Source organism: Centroberyx gerrardi, chromosome 9, assembly GCF_048128805.1.
Source record: "Centroberyx gerrardi isolate f3 chromosome 9, fCenGer3.hap1.cur.20231027, whole genome shotgun sequence".
NCBI classification, from domain to species: domain Eukaryota; kingdom Metazoa; phylum Chordata; class Actinopteri; order Beryciformes; family Berycidae; genus Centroberyx; species Centroberyx gerrardi.
Genome location: NC_136005.1, coordinates 25,195,157 through 25,216,112, shown reverse-complemented (window position 1 = coordinate 25,216,112; position 20,956 = coordinate 25,195,157). Strand labels below are relative to the sequence as shown.

Here is a 20,956-nt window from a genome sequence, read left to right as displayed (position 1 = left end):
TGGAAAGTGGACGCAGCTGCCCCTTTATTATCCTTGCATTGCACTTGTACAGTGATATCCTCAGAGAGAAAGGTTAAATATTGTACCTTCTGTTATTGGGACAAAAGGCACAATGTACTGTTTTTCTGAAAGTGTGTGGGGTTAGAAAGGGGAAGTCACACAGCACTGCTGGTGGATTTAACAGTGTTATGCCTGACTGCCGGGTGAAAATACCAAGGGCCTTACACACCCACACACACACACCTCTCCTCTTTCTCTTCCCCTTCTGTACACTCTGCCATGGCATGATCTCTCCCTGACCACCTGCTCACATGCGTACACACACACACACAGTTGGCAAAGCACATGGTTCCCACCGAGAATTCACACAAAAAATGTCCACACATGATGCCTCCTCATGAAATTCGTCAAATACCATGAGGCAATAGTCACACAAATACACACACATATCATGCGCTCTCACACACACTGCGTAGTGTAAACTCCTTGCCCTTGCAGAAAGCACAGCGTGTACAGATAGCCTCGCGCTCGCTCAAAGACACAAGACACACACACACTTGACAACAATGGCGTGAAGGGTTGGGTATGCGAGTGGGGTGTGAAGAGGCGGCTGAAAATATCCCATAATGGTTGCGAAATGCTAGGGTGAAGCTCCGCGGGCCGAGGGCTAAGGTTAGGCCTGGAATGTCTTTAATTATAGTCCAGCCGTCCTACACTGGGAGCCGGGGAAGTGGACAGAAAGGAGATAGTCACTGGGGGGGCGTAAACACCGGCTTCAGACTTGGACCGAGAGCTCGGTCAAGGTTAGAATTTCTCACCAGGCCGGGTCATTACAGCCGGCAGCCAGGTGACACAGGTTGTAGTCACTCCCCGTCTTCTATTAAAGACTGAACACACACTTCTTCAGACTACACCTCGCCCTCATCTCCCCCAAAACCTCCACCTGCATGTACAACTATCTTTCCTCTCAGTTACATCTTCTAAAAGACCCTAAACCTAACCCTTCTTCCTTTTTGAGTTCTTAGCATTTTACTGCCATTCTTTTCCACTTGCTCATTCCTAGGCTACCTGCAATTATGGGATTCACAAATGCTGACTTCATTCAACTGGTGCACTTATTGTAAGTTGCTCTGTGTGTCCCTCCCCCCCCCCCCCCGCCGTAAAGGCAAAGGCCAGGCAAACGAGGGTGGAGGGTGCGACTTCCGTGATTTACAGAGAACTGGTTGAATTGGGGTGTTGGAGGATGCAGTTAAATTTAGAGGCAAGACCAGACACCTACACTTATGGTTGCATTACAGAGTCCATTCTTCCTAAGACATCGATCAACAGATCCAGTTTAAGTAGTTGGATACACAGAATAGTTGTGATCATCTGAAGAGAAATCAGCGTTCAGCAGAACCTTGTCTATGTTTAGGTAGAAGTTGTTCAATATGATGTTAGGAACTCTTGAAGTTCTGGAGCAAAGATTTTTCGAAATACTGCATGCACACGCATTTTGAAAAATGTCTGTCAACAAGAAAAACTAGACAATCTCAAAATCTAAACAATTAGACAAAATCAAGAGAATATCGCTGCTGTCTGATAAAAACCTCACACCTCCAAAACTCAGGAATTCATTAACACTCCTATTTTTACATTGACGACCATGCATTTTTTAAATTGCATATTGGGTGTTATATAATGTTCTTGACCCACAGAAGACCATGTACTCCTTTTTTTTTCAAGTCAGGACAAGAAAATCACCAACCTTAGACTAACAAGCTTTTCACTTGATAACTGATGTATTTTCATATGGTCCTTCCTATCTTTTCAATCTGCCTGAAAGCAGGGTCAAACCGGTCAATTTGGAAGTGTAACGCTTTGGTAAAACCTGTTTCTACAGTACCCCAGACCTCAACTGCACCACAACATCCACTAGCATACATTCTGACAGTCAAATTCTTACTCAGAGGGTGATTGGAGAGGAGATGAACACAAACTAAAACAAATTCAACCTCTAAAGTAAAGAAAAATGTCAATTTAGTTGCCAAAACCTCCACAAGTTCTACACTGCCTGTACTCATTTTCGTCATTCTCCTATCCCTCCTGAATAATCCTTGGGTTCTGTCTCGTCTCACATAGAGCAGACAGCTGCAGCCTGCGGAGAACAGTTGGACCGGGAGACAGATGAGTGTGGAGGGCGGCTGGTATTGGATGTCTGTCCTTGAGTTGGTGATTTATCTGAACACAGGGGGCCACGCCTCAAAAGTTTGGTTTGCAGTGGGGCTTAGTGGCTCGGCCCTGATTGGCCCCGCTCTCCGCCGCCTGTCAAGATGAAGCGCTCTGTGGAGAGTTTCGTCTCCGAGGAGCCGACAGATGGTGGCCAATGTCTATCTGCTGCGCCCGTGCCAGCGGTGGGTAACCTCAAGGATCAAAGCGGCCCTGCCCTTTTACAGTTGTGTGTGGAGCTGAACCGCAGGAGCTGGTATTAATTTGCACAGACGTACTGACATGAATAACCTGATAGAAAATAAGAATGTCGACGTACCTGGTAGAACTGTATAAAATATGGCAATGTGGTGTCTGAAAATAGCTACATTTAGCCAATAACTCAAAAGGAAAGAGAGAAAAGACGAGTCACCTGGCCAGAGCTGCAGCAGGTAGTGCAGGACCTCGATGTGCTTCTTGAAGTGCAGGGCGCTGGCCAGCTCCTCGGAGTCGATGAAGACCCGGTTGGTGTGGCAGGACGCCTCCTGCCGCTGGCTGAGCAGCACCGGGCCGAAACACACCGCCAGGTTCTGACACGTCATCTTGTTCACTTCCTGGTGGGACGCCACCAGCTTCAAGTGGTCCAGAAGCTTCCGCAGTGTCACCTGAAGCACACGCACACACACAAGTACGCAAACACACAGACATGTTATTATTATGATTAGTAGTTTGGAGCAGTAGCATTGGCAGCAGCAGCGCTACACTGCAAAAAAAATCTGTCTTAACAAGCCAGTTAGTGTAGTATTGAGGCTTGAAATCTTATTTTTCAATTTGGTGAGATAATTTGGCAGAATATTTCACCTGTTTCAGCGAAAACAGAGTCAATGCTAGACCAAATGCCTTGTGAGATGGACGCACCTAACAGCATTACTTTTAACATGTTTATAATCCTCAAAATACACTCAAGTTTGATTTTCAACATTGCATCAAATCGATCAAAACACCTGTGTGGTAAGTGGTTAAACATATAAATTTAAAATATAAATTTGCACTTACAATTTCTAACATTCTATGATAACTAGCTAAATTAAAGCCAAATTAAAGGTTGTTGGTGTCCATATTTCTTCCCTGGTTTTTCTGAGCTGGACCACTGGTTGTAATTCCGACCCATTAGTGGCTACTAGTGGTAGTACTAGCAGTCGTAATAGTAGTGATTGGTAGTATTATCTATCATGATCCTCATTATCACCACCACCACCACCACCATCCTCATCAGGATGAATGTATGTCCTCCTCACCCTCTCCACCTCCGGCAGGTTGTCCAGCAGGCTGACAGTGTGCTCCGAGTCGGCCTGGTCGTTTTCGCAGCCCGCCGGTCCCATCCGCAGAGGCCTCCTGGCCATGGACTCCAACACCGCCTCGTACAGCTGCTTGGTGATCAGAGGGTAGGGCAGCTCTCGCAGGTAGTCCTTCAACACCCCTGGGGAGGGACAGACACAATATGGAAACCATGCCAATTCAGAGCGTGGTGACAGCGACTGGATGCTAATTCAGTGGAGACACATTTTCATCAACAGACAATGAATAGCCCCCATAATACAGGGCTTTGCACCCAGCCGAGGGTCGCTTGATTTTCCCACGGATAAGCAAAGAAACACCTCTTATCCTTCACGCGGGCGGCTTAAATACCTGACAAATCGCTAACAATATAATCTTTATGAAGCGTCGTTATTGAGAAATCAAAAGCTTTTCTTTTCCCTCTCTTTTAGACGACTGGACCTGGCGCACTCTGTTGGCTGCCAAACGAGGTCCCATTGTTGCCGTGGGTTTTTTTTGTGGCGTCTGGTGAGATGCCTGATTGGAGTCGGGCGTGACACTGCAGCCAGCAGTGTTGGGGGCCTGGTTTCTGTGACGGTGCATTCACACCTGTGACTTCAGCCTCCCGTGGCCCAGACAAAAGCAACGGGCAAACATGAAACCCACGCTGTCTGTCTCCACTAAGCCCCTGAAATATCACTGGCATGGCTTTTCATCAAAGGCGGAGGAAAAAAAATGAACAAATAAGGGAATAAAAAAAAAGGCTCTTGGCAGCGTGACAGATCTTTGCGGTGGATTTCTGTTCCCTTTTCCCTCTGCATGAAGCTGGATCGGTTTTCAGAGAAGGCTGGGGGCTGTGTAATCAGCAATATTGGTTATGTTCAAAAGTAATGCACACTGCCTTTAAGACATGCAAACAATATGTTTGTCTATGGAGGGTAATAAGAGTTTATATGACATGTAAGTAAAGTATGCTGGTCATCCATCAATTTAGAAATGCAGAGGACACGTGACCAAAATAATTTTCTCTTCCCCCACCTCAAGAAAAGTTTAATCAGAGACTTTATGGCTTCCAATTTACAACAGAAAATGAGCTAAAACGTAATAGCTCTGCTATTTAAATAAGAGGTATATAACGTTCCGCTAGAAATGCAATTCTGAAATCAATCGATAATAGATGCTACCTATTTCATTTTTGTGTGTAACAGGGTCTGTTTGCAGAACAGGATGTAAGCTATGTGAAAACCTGTTCCTGTGGTACGATCAGACCCCCAACGCCTCACACCCTTGAAGCCCTTACATGCATCTATTTCTAGAGGGAAGGGAAAACTGTAACAAGGTAAACACAGGGAAAATCACTTTGCACCAAGAAGCAAAAAAACAATTTTGCCACATAATTATGCTAGTTCTGCAGAAAAACAGGTAGAAGGACATACGTATGTACTGTATGTGAACTACCATCCTATTGGTCCAAGTTTAGGAAGCAGTCAGACAATCCCTAGAGCTTTTGAAACAGATCCTGATTAGGACACTGTAAATAGGAGCTCCTGCTTAATCACTTATACATTGCTGAGATGCACCCCCCCCCCCCCCCCCCCACCCCCCCCCAGGCGTTTTTCTACTTAGCCTCTCGCCTACTATTTACAGCAGACTACAATACAATTCGGTGTAATTCCACTGACATCCCCTTAGGCCTGGTAAGGAGGACTGGGGGCACAACTTAACATGCTCACTTTTTAATCCCACTAAGTCCCCTCTCCCCTCTTTAAGGGAGTCCGACGCTTAACGCTTCTCAGTCTATTCCGAACTGGCATTATACGCCCCGTGCCCATTCATCTTGGGAGGACAAAGAGAAGTTTTCATATTAAACTTGAGATTTCAGCACTTCTAGGTGTTGAAACACTCAAATTTCCTGTCTTTGCAACAACTAGGCAAGAATAAGAGGTATGAATGTAGGACTGGATGGTAATGTTGAAAGAAGCATCTGAAGTCAGTTCACTGATACTCTATTAAGTCTCAGATTAGCATTAGGTTCAGTTGAATTATTCCCACATTGGCTTTCAGCATGAGTTACAAGAGGATCATGTAATGTAGACCTAAACTATTACATTTTATTTATTTGAAACTTTATAGTAAATTGTGTTAAACCACACATCAGAACAATGCTATAATAAAGGTAAAAGGTAAAATCATTAAAGCTCTGAAATCCTTTGAATGGTTAAGTCATCAGTATTAACTTTCAATACGTTCCTGTTCTTTCTTTTCCAGCGTCAAAAGGTATTTCCTTGACCTATATACAGTGTCATAAAAGTCACGGTGCGTGACAGCATCCCCCTTAACGGAGCAAACAGCGACTCTGTTTTTCTGCTCAGCACTTTGAACCCCCCCTCACAGCCCTCCTCCTGTACTCGAGATTCAACACGCCTCGACAGAGCAACGCACAGCAGAGAGAGTGAGGGGGGGGGGGGGGGGGGGTGCATTCCTGAGGCAGGTAGTTGTGGCTCTGAAGAAAAAACAAAAAAAACACAGCACGTCTGTCTACTGTGTCAGCAAGATTTGAAATAAAACAAGTTTTAGTGGTACAAACTGAGTGTTTATCTGCTAATTTGCAATGCAAATTGGACCAAAATGCCCCTAAAAATCAGATCAAGGGGGCGAAAAACAGAAAAAAGTGAATTTCTTACTCTGGTTCGCAGTGACAGATATGAATAAGAGATGTTTGTTTAGTTTGGCTGGAGGCAGCACAACCACAACCCCTATGCAGTGGAGCTGGGGGGGAGAGCAGATGGTGGTTCTGGGGAAATTACAGACCAACAAAGTTACAGTACAATGTTTCCTTTTTTATTCTGATTCTGATTCTTGAACGCATCTGTTACGCATTCATCTTGAAAGGGTTCGGTATGAAATTCGGTATGAGCAGATTGCGATAAGGACCGTTAAACGCGAGATACATTTTTCAAAGAAAACTGCTCTGTACTTCCCTAGACAAGCTGATTTACAAAGCAGATTAAACAGAACTGCTTTGTGAACATCCTCAGGCTTCCCATTGTCAATCTGTACTGAGACTTTGCTGAGATAATTATAATCAGCTTGTTTCATCGCTGAAAAACAGATTGCCTGGAAGCAAAATGAGCCGTGTGTTTTTATCCTTATCTCAGCAAAGCAAAGTTTTTTTTTTGGGTTCAGCCACTGTGCAAATAAAATGCTAAGAGGTACCACTTGACTTGTTGTTTTTTTTCGAAATGGAAACTCAAGCATGGCGGACCCCATGACCTTGCCTTTAAGTGCTGTGAGGCACAAAAAAACAGCAGGATTGTTTTCACTTAGCACTGCTTTATGAAACAACACAACCTAATCATACTCACATATACAACCTCACACGCAATGCATGAAAACATCACATACATGTATAGGCTCTTTCTATTTCCATGTTTTTATAAAGATTCTGCAACTGCTGGCGTGAGTGTGAGAGTGTGTGTGTGTGTGTGTGTGTGTGTTTTGCTCTAAAGTGAGGAGAATACAGCCATTGAGGTAAATCATTAGCCTGCTATGAGTCAGCGCCTGTGTTTACTTTAGTGTCTTAACCCCTGTTGGTACCTGAACCACACACACACACTCATTATAGCACACGCACACATGCACGCACACACTCGCTTACTGAAACACGTACGCTACATGCACACACACTAATTCACTAAAGCACGCACACGGCCACACACACACACACATTCGACCACACACACACACACACACACACACACACACACACACACACACAAGGTCATGGGCTCAGGGGTGAACAGGTGGGCTTCCTCTGCAGGTGCTCCACTTATTTTCACTGCCAAGCTGACAGCAAACACACGCTGAGTGTCTGCTCACTCACATTCAAACTGTTGGGATTTGACTTTTCACCAGCAGAAATGTGCACTATATTTCCATTTACACATTTGGCTGACGCTCTCATGCAGAGTGACTTACAATAAGTGCCAGCAGCAGACTGCATCCTGTAATTGCAAGCAGCATAACAATAAAAATCAAACCACAATACAATGCTACAGTGAGCGCAACTGAAACAGAACCATCCATAATTTAGGGAGTAAAACTACTGATGATAGCAACTCATACATAATGCACACACCATTTTGCTGTAACTGTATTTTTCCTATACAAAGCAGACTACTTCTATGTTCCAAATGTGCCACCAAACACTGCAAGGCACACAATGCAATGGGGCACGGCTCTACCTTTGACCTCTTGTTCACACAAAGCGGCAGGTCACTCCTCTTGTCAGCGCTGCAGTCAATGCCTCGCCCAGAGAACAAATGGGGGTTTGTTCTCCCCTCTCCTCCAGCACCACCCACCCATCCACCCACACACCCACCCACCCACACTCCTCCCCCCCCCCCCCCTTCCGTCCCGCACGCCCCCAGAGCGCTAGGGGGGGCCAGAGGGGATGTGTGGCGCTGCCTCGTCCAGTGGCATGGTGTAGCCTCGCAACAGTGGTTTCTTCCCACTTTTCCGTAGCCACAAAACCCCCAAAACAGTTGGAAAGCACTCTCGCCATGTGTGGATTCATCAGAAACAGGCCTGCGACCCATGTTGGATTCGCGAGCCACAGTTTAGGAAACGCTGTTCTGACACCCACACAGACCCTGGAGCTCTTTGTACAGAGGCTGCCTGCTTCCCTAGCCGGCCCAGGGTTCAGCTAATCCCCCATGCGTGAGCCAAATACCATCTGTGTTTGTTCGGCAACAAAGGGGGCACTTGTTAATGACTTTCCATGTCTTCACTGGGGCAAGGCTGCAACGCACAGCCGAGGGGGGGGAAGGAGCGAAGTGGGGAACAAGGCTGCGGAAAAGACGAGTCAGCGAGGCAAGTTACAGACCGCAAACTAAGATCAATAACTGTGCTGGGCGCTCGCGAACTTCATCAGCTAACTGGGCTAGGGGCACACTGGCTTCCTTTCATCCTCAGAGGGCGCACATCTGAACCGCTTTCCCATCAAGCCTGCTCTGTTCCATTTGGAAAACATTAGATGCCTTGTTTCCACAAAAATGCCAAACAGGTTGAGCTGGGGCTTAATCATTAATGTCGCTCAACTGTCCTCCGAAACCAAACATGTAAACTGATTCATACGGTTTTTGACAACCTGGATTATCTATAAGGAGGAGTACATTTGAAAATATATACAGTAGTGCTTTCAAGACTGTGCTGTAAACACTGAGCTTTCCCTGGCTCTGCTGAGTCCCACTTGGCCCTGCTGTGTGTGAATGTGTATGTGTGTGTGTGTGTGTGTGAAGGGGGTGGGGGGGTGGCTGAAGACACTGTTGCTTGTTGTTGTGCTGCTGATCTCCTGCCAAACAGCTCTATAAGACTCTAATGCCCGACCTTTGTTACCAAGCAGAACTACTTACTGAAGCCTTCCTTATCAGGTACAACTACATCAACTTATTTATGAAGTGTATCTTTCTCTCTATTACAGCGACAGAGGGCGAGAGACACCACAACCAGGATTCAATTACAACTCAATAACAATGCAACCAATCAAGAAAGTATTCTAAATATTTTGAATTTTTTAAATTAGAAGAGCTATTTTGGCCATTTTAAGATTCTTGCATTTAATCTATAATGAAATAGTTGAGAATAAATGCACCTAACAAAGACAATACACAGTTCAAACAAACTGAAATGAAGAGTGAATTGACCCTGACCCTAGTGTCTGCCACTGCACAATTGTCAACAGGTGATGGAGGTCAGAGAGATCTGAAACCCGCCGGTCCCCCTCCGCCTCCACATCACATACAGAGCAAGAGTAACTACTGAACTACAAAATGCTGAGGGAAGATCATGGTGCTTTTCTTTATTTTTCAGAGCATGCCGGTCAAGTTGATAACACCTTTTTGGTTCCTTTGAGTGGATTGTGATTTGAAACAAAGGATTGTGATTTGAAACAAAGGAGGGCCACGCACTGAGCGTGTTTTGCAAGCTTTGGATTGAACTCTGACCCCTGGATAATCCCTTTCACTACCTCTGCTTTTAAATTAGCAGTGTGACATGGCAGCCCTCTTAGCTCATTCGTTTTGCCTGCTTATTAGCCTCTCTGCCTCTGGTCTGACTCCACTCCACACTACAAAAACATCTTAACATGTAATTTAATCCTATATTTAGTCTTGATTATTTTCTTTTAAACAATACATAATTCAAATTACAATAAATTTCTGGAAACAAGAGGAGTGATCGGTCATATTTCAAAATATTGTCAAGAAAATTCTTGGAACAAGTGAAATTAGGTCAATCAATTGGCAGTTGCTTTTCAACTGTTTCCATAAAGAAGGTTTTAAGACTAAATCCATGATTATATCCTATTTGGAGATGGTAATTTTTTGCAGTGCACACCCCAAACCCCTCATCTGCCAGTCCAGCCTGGGCTCAGCCACCCTTCCCCCTCTCTGTGGCCTTCCACTCACTCAGGCCCATCTGCAACACCCACTCGCTCGGCAGAGCAAATTTAGACAGCAAGCAAAAACCAACAATCCACGCCGGTGCTGGCCCTTTTTTTCTAACCCGCTCAACTGTTAACTGTGTTCTTTGCCCTGCCATGCAAATGCATGCGGATCAAAGCGGGCATGATAGGAGGACGCCTATACAGGGCCTCTTCCCAAAACCAACAGCAGCTCCCACAATGCCCAGGGGCTTCCATGGTCTTCCTCTTTTTGTGGGAGAAAAAAAAAATCATGACCAAGTCATTTTGTCCACCTTTTGCCCCCCCATGTCTCTGTCCCAGTGTTGGAATCATTACTCAATCCAATGACACAGCTGTTTTTGTAAGCTGAAGAATATGTGAGATATGCAGGAACTCAATCTAAAATGCCTGGCAGATAGTAATCAGCACATCAAGCCCTCGCAACAAAAACAGTACCTGACTTTAAAGAAACAAAAAAATACCTATTCTGTTTAACTATTCTTGTTCATATTAAGAGTTGGTGGTGCTGTGATAGAAATGAGTGCTGGTTCTTGAGTGTGGACAGAGCAACGGGAAAGTTCATCACAGCTGCCACTTGTATGTTCAGTGAGAGTGATGTCTTGATGTCTTCGCTGAGGTCCTGCACATGGCACCCTGCACCAGGCAAATGACATTTCAAGAATGTTGATTTGAACAGACTGTCCTTTCAGAAAATGTTGGAATCCGCCACACTATTTCCATTTCAATATCAAAGCAGCAGAGCAGAAAGAAACCGCAACACACAAGAATTTTACTAGCAGTGCAATTCCTGATTTTAAATGAAGGGACATGGCAGCAGGAACGCTGCTTTTGGGACAACCAAGCATGTAACCAGAGTGTAGATGACAGCAGGAACATTGCAAGCTTTCCTTTTAGTGTTCTTCACACCTTCAGAGTCACTATCATCAGGCTGAGTTGTTTACTTTTGGATAAAAAAAAAAAACTAGGAGGGACCGTTAGAGAGCATGTCTCAACCAGCGACCTGGAGGAGAAAGAATGACCTGAATGTACAGCATAGCCTGGTTTGTGTGTGTGTGTGTGTGTGTGTGTGTGTGTGTGTGGGCCTTTCCCTCAGGCCCCGGCCCATACTGGCATGTTGACTGCTGGAATGCTTTTACTACAAACAGCAGACACACACACACACACATGCATGTGCTGACCTATCTGCAGAGGACACATAAAGAGGAGTAGCGTGCATTATACAGACGCACTGGTTCAGGCATGTCTACTGGGGCGAGTGAGCATGTCATTCATTTCAGCGGATCAATAAATCCAAAACACCATCTAAGCAATTCCCCATTTGTGCTGTTTTTAGTGTGGATTTCTCTCTCATTTGAATAACTTTTATTCACTGTAAGTCATTCTGAGTAAGAGCCGCCTCAGCTAGATGCCTAAAATGTCTTACAAACATACAAAAAAGGTGTTGAATAAGATACTGAGGTTAATGTAAGATGATCGCTGATTCACTGCGCAGAATATTATTAACACCTTCCTACTATTGAGTTGTGCCTCCTACCGCACATATCATCTAATTTATCTCAAAACTTAAAAATCCTTCTTTAACCTGTCTCCTCTGCTTCGTCTACTCCTCTCCTTCATGATAGAAGTTGATATAACAGGTCAAATCAATAAGGGATCATAGCTTTCACCTGGATTCACCTGCTCAGCCTGTGTCACGGAAAGAACAAGTGCTGCTAATGTTTTGTATACTCAGTGTATTATGTAATATCCTAATGTAATAGGGGCGAAAGGGTAGTCTGGCGGTCAGAGAGAGTATCCTGTCATCAGAAGGTCACCAGGTTGATCTCCTGTGTCTGTCCCTGTCAAAGTGTCTTTGAACAAGACACCAAGGTCCTACCCTGCACTGTGAAACCTAGCATAGCCAATTTTTTCATGTTTTTACTTAAATTGAAAGATTATATGTTCCTCTATGGGTTGAGAAGGTTCTACCACCTGTGGGTTTATGCAACATTTCAAAAACCAATTGGATAAACTCTAAATTGCATGGCTGTCTACCTAAAAACAAGGCCGATTTTCTTAGTTCCTGAAAAGATAACATTTTGGAGATTTCCACCTGATGATTTCAAAGAACCAACAATTCCGAACTACATTGAGTGTGTGTGTGTGTGTGTGTGTGTGTGTGTGTGTGTGTGTGTGTGGTGATCCAGTGCTTTGAGTTCTTGGTCAGTTTACCTGTGATGACGTTGATGTCGGGGTAGGTGTTTTCACACAGCTCCATGGCATAGCTGTCTCTCTCAAACGCCTCACGTAGCTCCTTTTTCACTGCTGCAGAACCACACAGACGGTAGAGACCGACCACCTGGAGACACATGCACACACACACAAGTAGGTCAAATAAACACGCATGGCCAAGGAGTCAAACAGTTGACGGAGAGGCGGACATTTTTACAACCCTATCGATCAACTTCTACGTCTATCTAAACAACGCTGTGCTGGAAGGAAGCCAAAACTACTGCCAAAGTGAAACCCACATGCCTCAAAACTCACGTGTCTATTGTTTCTCTACAAAATGGCAGCTTAATACGTTTGAGTATTATCTTCCAAGTGATTTGTCTGTTTTTGAAGCTATATGTGTCTGGTGACATAAGTCTAGCACACATCAAAGGACTTCAAATGGTTGAAACCTTGTTTGAATACATTTTTGTTTATAGGTCTAAAGCCAAAAGCATAGCAGAGGAACCCCACTGGCTTCAATGGATAACTTTGGATAACAACTGGATAACATTATATGTTACTTTAAGCTTCATTATGCTATTTTTCTTCACTTTATGAGGAAAGTTTCTACATTTGTTCTTGAGCTAGCCCAAAATAGCCTTGATAGCATTCCACACAGAAATGAGCTAGCTTGCGGCTAGCAGGACCCATTTTTTGATTGAGGAGTGCTAGCAAGCCATTTTTTCAGTTAATTTAAGTTTAGGCTGAAACCTTCTCACCATAATGTGACCATTACCCGGTGAAGAGAAACAAACTAATATTCAAAATACAAAACTATCCCTCCCTTTTAGTGTGAGGAGAAAATGTCAGTAGTGCTATGAGCAGCTCAGTGAAACAGGACCCAGGTAGTCCACTGTGGAGCAGCACCTGGCTGGTACAAGCCGCTTTGACTCTTGCAAAACAACTGATCAATAAGGAGCCAAAAAAACGGCTTTACATAACACAGAAAAGGCACTGCGCCAACATAACTCGGATTTCTTACTCAAATTTGGATCATTTCAAGTGAAAATCCCAGGTCACAGCTTTCTGTCAGGAGCTTTAACGAATCCTGATGAGTGCCAGCTGCCTCTTTTCAACACAGAGACTGGAGGCAAATGCTGTGACATGTATTTCAAACATATTTGACTGCTGTGCATTAAAAAGCTTTCAAACTTTTCCTGAATAAGTAAATGACAACCCCATAATTTTTAATAGCATGAAGACTCATTTTCAATACATTGTTTTGCTATTACCAATATGCGTTATATTAACACATCTTTGAAAAGGAGCAAAGCAACACAGGATCTGTGTTGTCCTACACTGCACTCACAGATGTGTTAAAAATGTCATCCTTTACATGAGTGAATGGATAAATATTGTGCTCTTTTAAAAACTCAACTGACAGCATAGCATTAACAATGGAAGAAGTGAGCAATAAACCATTTATGTTTCTTTACCCAAGACCCCAGTGTGACCTAAAGGAACTCTTCACATACACACTTTCCTCTAGAAATAGTTTTACACATTGACATCTGATACTTGAAGCGCTGCACCAACAGTCTCCTTGTTATGTTGGGATTAGGCCTGGCTAGAGACATCCCATAATTTCTCCTACATGTGTCTGTCTGGTATGTGGCATAGCAGGCCAACTGGTGTGGTTGCCCTGGCAACGCGTTAAGTCAGTGGGCTGTGAATGGCGGGTCGGGTCCGGTTCCACACACTCACACATACACACATACACACATACACACACACACACACACACACACACTGCCTCTACTGCCTTTCCAGGCTCCAGTCTCGGACCACTATAATGTCTCCACATCCCACCAGCCAAACTATTTGTGAGCGCTCCCTGTCCAGTTGAGCAGCGTTTTCTAAACCTCACACGAGAGGGAGAGAGGAGGACAGATTAGGCAGGGATTTGGCTTTGTGTGAGAGTAAACAGAAGTCACTGGGCACAATGAACAACAAGTCCATTCAGAAAAAAGAGCCTTTCTTTGGGGGAGAGCCGAGCGCAGGCAGGGAACAGCTGTTAGCGAAGAGGGCTTGCCCCTATGTACCGCTGCTGCTGGGCAACACAACAGCCAGCACCGGCCAAGGCCTATATGCTGAATAAGGCAAACATAATGACCACGAAACAAATCAAGTTCCCTTGACAACAATGTGGATGTTGAGTGACTGTAGGACCAGTGATGGGATCAGAACTCCTTTTTTTTTTTTTATGGGATCAGCTTAAGTATTTTATTGAAACATCAAAGGAGCAGAACGGAAAGAAAGTGCACTTGAACTGCACTAATGCTCTTGAGTGCTGGGCTAAAGTCAGACCGCTGAGTTGTTTACTTCCCCTAAACATGACTCAACTTTCTAATAGTTGGCCTGGACACCAGCCGAGAAATAATGATCTGTTCTCACCTTCATGACAAAAACGACAGATTGCCTTCCTGGCGCGAGTCAAGGATTTCCCACATAGATACACATAGGATAGGAAGGAGCATACACAACCACATACAGTATGTGTACACATGCATATACATGCGTGCTCAAGTATACACACATGCATACTTAAGTGACCAAAAACGGAATGATCTGTCACGTCTTTCAAATGGATTCTTGTAACTTTAACTTTAACACAACCATCAAGCAGTCTGATTCATAACATCTGTGCACGATGATACATCTGTGTAACATTTCATAACATTTCATAGCATCTGTGAGCATCTTTTACAGTCATGTATGGCAGTATGTAGGTTATCAGGATAGTTCATTTTTCAAAGTGCGTCTGTCTCTTTAACAGGCTCCAAGCGCTCACGTACATAGCTCCTGTCTCTGACACAGACATTATCTGCAGTCTTTTCAAAACAGCCACAATCATCCAGCGTCTTAAAAGCTCGGAGAAGCCCTCAGGACACGCAATTCTGAGAGACTCCATCAAAGATCCACATAATCATTTGTAAAGGCATACGACTACACGTCTGGCCGCGCATGCTTTAGTGGCAGCCTGTAAATTCGTCTGGGATCTGGTGTCAATCCCATCCTAACCCCTGTCTGCCTGCAACCTGGAGGAGCCCTCACACTGGATCTTATACTGATACCCTACACAAAGTCTTCTCCACTCTGTGCTGCGTCTCTGTAATGAAAGAAGGCAGCAAAGGGGGGGAGAGAGACGGAGAGTGATTAAGACAAACATGGAGAGGGATAGGAGACAAAGAGTGTCAGAGAAACAGAGAAACGGAGACAGGAGGAACAGATAGAGACAGAGGCAGAGAAAGAGCGGCAGACAAGGAGAGACAGAAACAAAGAAACAGTGATAGAGATCCAGATACGGGGAGGCAGAGAAGAGTGAATTACATACAACACGGCTGAGCTGATAGATTGTCCTTGAAACCTATTGGTAAACTGAGAGCTAGCTGGCCCACGAAGAGGGTAGTCAAGTGAGGATGGTCAGCGCATGGTACAGCTCATGTGTGGTGCACTGCTGTTGCACAAATACGACTGAACGCAACCTAACTCCTATATGTTTCCCTCAAAAGCCTCGTACCTCGAGAACTGGAGTCTTTCTTTTCTTTTTTCCCCTTGAATTGGAAAATTCTATCATCACTTCTATGCAGAGCGGATTAAACTTAAATGATGCCCATGGGGAAATTGGGTAAAACTTATACTGCAATCAGTGTAGACTATTTAACAGGCTACTACAGGTATTCATGTTGATTTTTGCGGGAGAGTTTCATGCTCTACAAACTCAGCTAGGCAGGCTCATTATCTAAAAATGAGAGAAATAAATCCTGACAAGTGAACTTTTGGAGACATTGAGTTTTCTAAGCGGCGTACATGAATGAATTTGCTACACTTGAGATCAATAAAACATGACTATGACTTTTACTGCTAGTACTACTTCTAGAGGGCCCATGTGGCATACAGTAGGAGTGGCCCTGGGCTGACAGATGAGCTCCTTGGAGAGGCCTACTGTTTGCCCAGCGGCCCCAGGCACCCGCTGCCCCTGGCATGCCCCCCTCGAGCGATCACTCAGGAACAGTGGCCAGACACTTTTACTGCCGGCGTCTCAGCTCTAATTAGGAGAAATGAGAGCTGCCGTCTCTCTCCTGTCTCTGGACTGTGCTACTGGGCTTCAAAGAGCACAAAAAAGGGAGGAGGGGGGGGGGGGGGGCAAAATACGAGGTGATCACATGACCCACCCCCCTCCATCACCACCACCACATCTCCTCTTTACTATCTTTCTCCTCTCTCTCTCTCTGGTGAATACAAAGGCCAGTCTCCTCTGGATAGCCAACAGCTGTGAGATGTCATGAAGTGCAGTGCGTCCCCCCCTCTATCCATTCTGCACATGCCAGTCACCCTGCACTATCACTGGCCGCAGGGTGAGCTCTTGTGTCACAGCATACTGAGCTAAAAGGCTACTCTGGATGTGGGATTATTTCTCTCACTGTATTACATAACTGTATCATACCAGCCTTCAAATTAATCCCCATACATTTTTCAATGCATCGAATGGGATTAGAATGGTTTCATTCATATATATGTACACTACCAGTTAAAGGTTGTTTTTTTTGGATGTTTTTCATTATCTTAAAGCCATTTTGATCTAAAGGATAATGCTTAAATGCTTGAAATATAATATAAATAGTGAAGTTAATGCCTATGTATGAATTTCTTTCCAAAGCCTAGAAATGGCTACTTTAAAGAATCTAAAATATAAGACAGTTTTGATTTGTTGAACACTTTTTTGGTCACTGCATAATTCAATTTCTGTTATTTCATAGTTTTGATGTCTTTACTATTATTCTAAAATGTGGAAAATAGTAAAAAATAAAGAAAAATGTGGTAGTGTATATGCAAGTGTGCTCAAGTAGGCTATATATTATCTTATTAACATGAGAAAAAAAGAAAAGAAAAGTAAACATTTCCCCAGTGTCACTTTGTTAACTAGGTTACTGATTCAGAGAATTCCAACCATTCTTCTCAAAGCCAAAATCAGTGAAGCGTAGACAGACTCACCTGGCAGCCTCTCTTCTCAATCTCCGTGATGCACTTGTGTATGAGCAGCGGCACCATGAGTCCCGTGTTCTCCCTCTCCACCACCCGCCAGGCCTCCACCCCAAACACCTGGGGCTCCCTGTCTCCGTCTGGCCCCCCGTCCAGAGAGTTCTGCCACTGCTCCATCAGGCTCAGCTTGACGTAGATCAGCCCCCGCGGCTCCAGCTTCACCGCCAGCTGGTGGGAGCGCGTCACCCTGAAGAGCGCGGGCAGCACCACCGTGCCGTGGCAGCAGACGCGGTTGCGTCTCGGCGTGGGCTCCCAGCTGAACACCACCAGCTTCAGGTGCTGGGCGTTCTCCAGCTCGATGTTGAAGGTGTGGTCCATGTCCAGGAAGGTGGTCCGACAGGTGAGGAGCGCGGTTCGCGCCTTGTTGACCGAGTCCACCTGGATGGCGCAGTAGACGTCACGGGAGTCGATGCGCGGCGGCTTGAGGTCTTCGGCGCCGTAGAAGTGCAGGCTCATCAGTCCGGAGATGTACTGGCTGCACTTGGGCTGCTCTGTGAAGCTATAGTGGCGGAAGGCGTCGATGTCCAGCTCCGTGCCGTGCAGTTTGGGGCTTCCTCCTGCTCCACCTCCTCCTCCTCCTCCTCCTGCTGCTGTTCCTCCTCCTCCTGTCCTCTCACCACCACCTCCGGGTGCTGTCTCCTTCCCTTTCCCTCCCTTCCCCTCCGCAGAGCCGTGCTTCCCGGATTTGGCCACCAGTTCTGGCGAGTCACCGTCACTAAGGTAGCCACCTTTACTGGCGGACTTTGACCCGCCGTTGCTTTTCTTCTTGCTGAAGCTGTGCTGGGTGGACACGCTGCTGTCCAGGTGGTAGCGTGAGATCACATTGCGGCTAGCCGCTGCCACCTGCCCGCTCCCGGATGCAGACAACCTAGGAGGGCCTGAGGGGTGTGGGACCACCTCTGGCCCGCTACTATTGTTTCTGGGAGAATGAGCCCTGGGCTCTGATTGGCTGTTTCCATTGCCAGTATTGCTGTTACTGCTACTCGGCATCCCCTTGACGCTGAGTTTCCGACTAAGCTCCGGAAGCTTCTTCATCTTCATGGAGATTTTCCTGACGGTGCGTGGGGACTTGATCTTGTCGGGGAAGGACCAGTTGATAGAGCTGCCCTTCTTGGCGGGGTTTGGGCTGGAGGGAGGGGAGAAGCCAACTGCATTGGGCAGGTCAGGGCCATCTACAGTGGAAACAAGAAGGCAAGAGGAAAACTGATTAAAGGGGAAGCCTTAACATTTTGAATTTTACTATTTTTCTTTGGTTGACACTTGTAACATTATGGAAATTAAGTTTAAGCATTGCTTCAGCTATAAAAATGTTTAGTTTGCAATGTTTGCATTCCTCATGGAGACCAATGGGTACCCCAAGCCACGAGTTAATGAGCTAACTGTAACCACTGGTTTCAATAAGTTGATGATTTTAATTAGCTGTTTTGATAGTCCAGTATAGATAGACAGGAAAGACAAGACTGAAAACAGAGGCAGCAAAGTATGCATGAGCCATAATTTGAAGACCACCAGTTTCTTTTCAGACAAACAGACCAGCACACCACACCACCTTCGACACACCATCAGTGATTAGGTTTACATGCAACCTAGTAATCCACTGATGAAACACATTGCTCTTATTCCATGGGCAAGACTTCAAACAGTATAAACACTTCAAGCAGACTAGCCCCCATCTAACTGAAGCCTCAAGATGATTGTGATTTTGTCAGCCTTATAAACAGTTATTCTACTGCAACAGTTAAACTTCTTTTCATTGGGGTTGAGTATATAATACAGCTGCAGCCTGCATGTAAACCTAGACAGTATTTTAAGCTGATACAAGGAAACAGTGGCTTAAATGGGTTGTCCCCAGTTGTCCAGAAACATTGTCCTACTCCAACGCCAGGCTTTCCATGAAAACCCCTTTGCTTAGTTTTAAAGTGGGCTTCATTCAATTAAATACCAGGTAAATTAAACTGGAATGTCATTAGTACAGCCGGGCCTCTAGGAAAACAGCAGTGTACATGCAGAGGGATTTCTGTCTGAAGACACCACTGCTTGAGGGTTGAGAGCTAGAATTACTCAAAGTCATTATTCGTGTTGTAAAAATATCCATTTGGAGTGGAGCTTCCAGGCAGTTCTCGCCTACCTAGATGTCTACAACATGAAATTTTAGGGTCTAAATTTCTATGTTGGAATGACAGCTATTTTTTAGTCTACAGGACTGATTGTGGATTTCATCCTCAGAGATTGTATCCATGTCATTTTTTTACAGGTCACTTCCACAACAACAGCCATTCCACTTTTATCATTTCAGAGCTGATCAACATTTGCTTGCTCGGTTTCTGATCTGAACATTCATATGAATCTGTAAATATCTCTGGACACTTTCTTCTGTACATATGCTACCTCTATCCATATCCATAAAGATGTGCTGACCATGATAGTGATAATGAGAACAGACAATGTACATGTGCCTTGCACGTTGTTACTTGCAGATATGGTACCTCCATCTGGAATTTCTGATAAAGTGGACAGCTACTGACAGCTAGAAATACATATAATCCAAATCTGTACGTTCTGTACATGCTATCTACATCTGAAATTTGAATATATTTGATATGGCATATAGTTTTTCTAAAGCACATGTCTACACACCAAGACACTCAGAGCTCCCTCATAACAGTACAACAATTGCTGATCATTTGTTACTATGTTTTGTTTTGTTAGTGCAATATATTCTTATGTTGTAATGGGGAGTCCAATCTGTATAACTGATTACCCTTTATTTTCTCTCTCAGAGAGAGAGAGAGAGAGAGAGAGAGAGAGAGAGAGAGAGAGAGAGAGAGAGAGAGAGAGAGAGAGAGAGAGAGAGAGAGAGAGCAAGAGAGAGAGAGAGAGAAAGGACACAGAGCCAGCCACGGTTTGGATGATTAAAGTGGAATTTGTCAAATTATGGGCGTCCTGCTACTCACACAACGGGAAGCCTGAGCCCATTTCAAACAGAAAAACAGAGCTTTACCCCCTTCAGCTCTCTGCTAATAAGATTTCCTCCTTGGCTAACCTGCCTTTTTTACACATTAGAGGGAATACCTCGCTGCATGGGACCATGGGAGATCATCTGAACCATGTGACTTGGAAGGAAGGAATTACCTTTTGTAGGCCTTTGGCCTTGTTCCTGCACTCCATAGTTGCCTGGTCTTCATGCAAAACACACTAAATTGGACTTAATTTGGGACTGGTGGACTATTTGGGCATTCAAGTATCCATGAACTGAACCCTTATTCATTTTACATTTCTCGTTTCAAATATAGTTGCACTAGTTTGTTTTTATCGGCTAATTACTTTCTCTGAATAATCAACTGAAAGAGACAGAGAGCGAGAGAGATTCAAACAGTGAGAGAGAGAGAGAGAGAGAGAGAGAGAGATACAGAGAGAAAGGGGGAAGTAAACAGAGAGAGAGAGAGAGAGAGAGAGCTTGACCCTGCCAACATCACCAGCTCTATTTTCAGAGGGGACCTGCTGTGCTATTCTGGAGCGAGGGGCTGAGAGGGAAAGAGGGAGGCAGAGGAGGTGCAACAGGATGGAGAGAAGGGGTAAGATGGGGGGCAGGAGCAGGGCAGGGTGTAGCAGGCAGATGGGGGACAAAGGCACCCCTTGTCCTGGGAATCAGAGGTCTGGATGGTTGGCTGG

The 20,956-nt window shown here is 44.9% G+C and overlaps 1 protein-coding gene across 1 annotated transcript in view; it reads right to left on the bottom strand.

Annotated features, from left to right (window-relative positions):
• Positions 1 to 20,956, bottom strand: part of syde2 (synapse defective 1, Rho GTPase, homolog 2 (C. elegans)) — a 45,626-nt gene that overhangs the window by 5,824 nt on the left and 18,846 nt on the right. Inside the window, exons 4-7 of the mRNA XM_071917307.2 lie at positions 17,237 to 18,456; positions 12,200 to 12,326; positions 3,486 to 3,667; positions 2,621 to 2,852 (exon numbers count right to left, since the gene is read on the bottom strand). Coding sequence (XP_071773408.2) covers positions 2,621 to 2,852; positions 3,486 to 3,667; positions 12,200 to 12,326; positions 17,237 to 18,456 — 1,761 coding nt within the window. The remainder of the gene's footprint in view (positions 1 to 2,620; positions 2,853 to 3,485; positions 3,668 to 12,199; positions 12,327 to 17,236; positions 18,457 to 20,956) is intronic.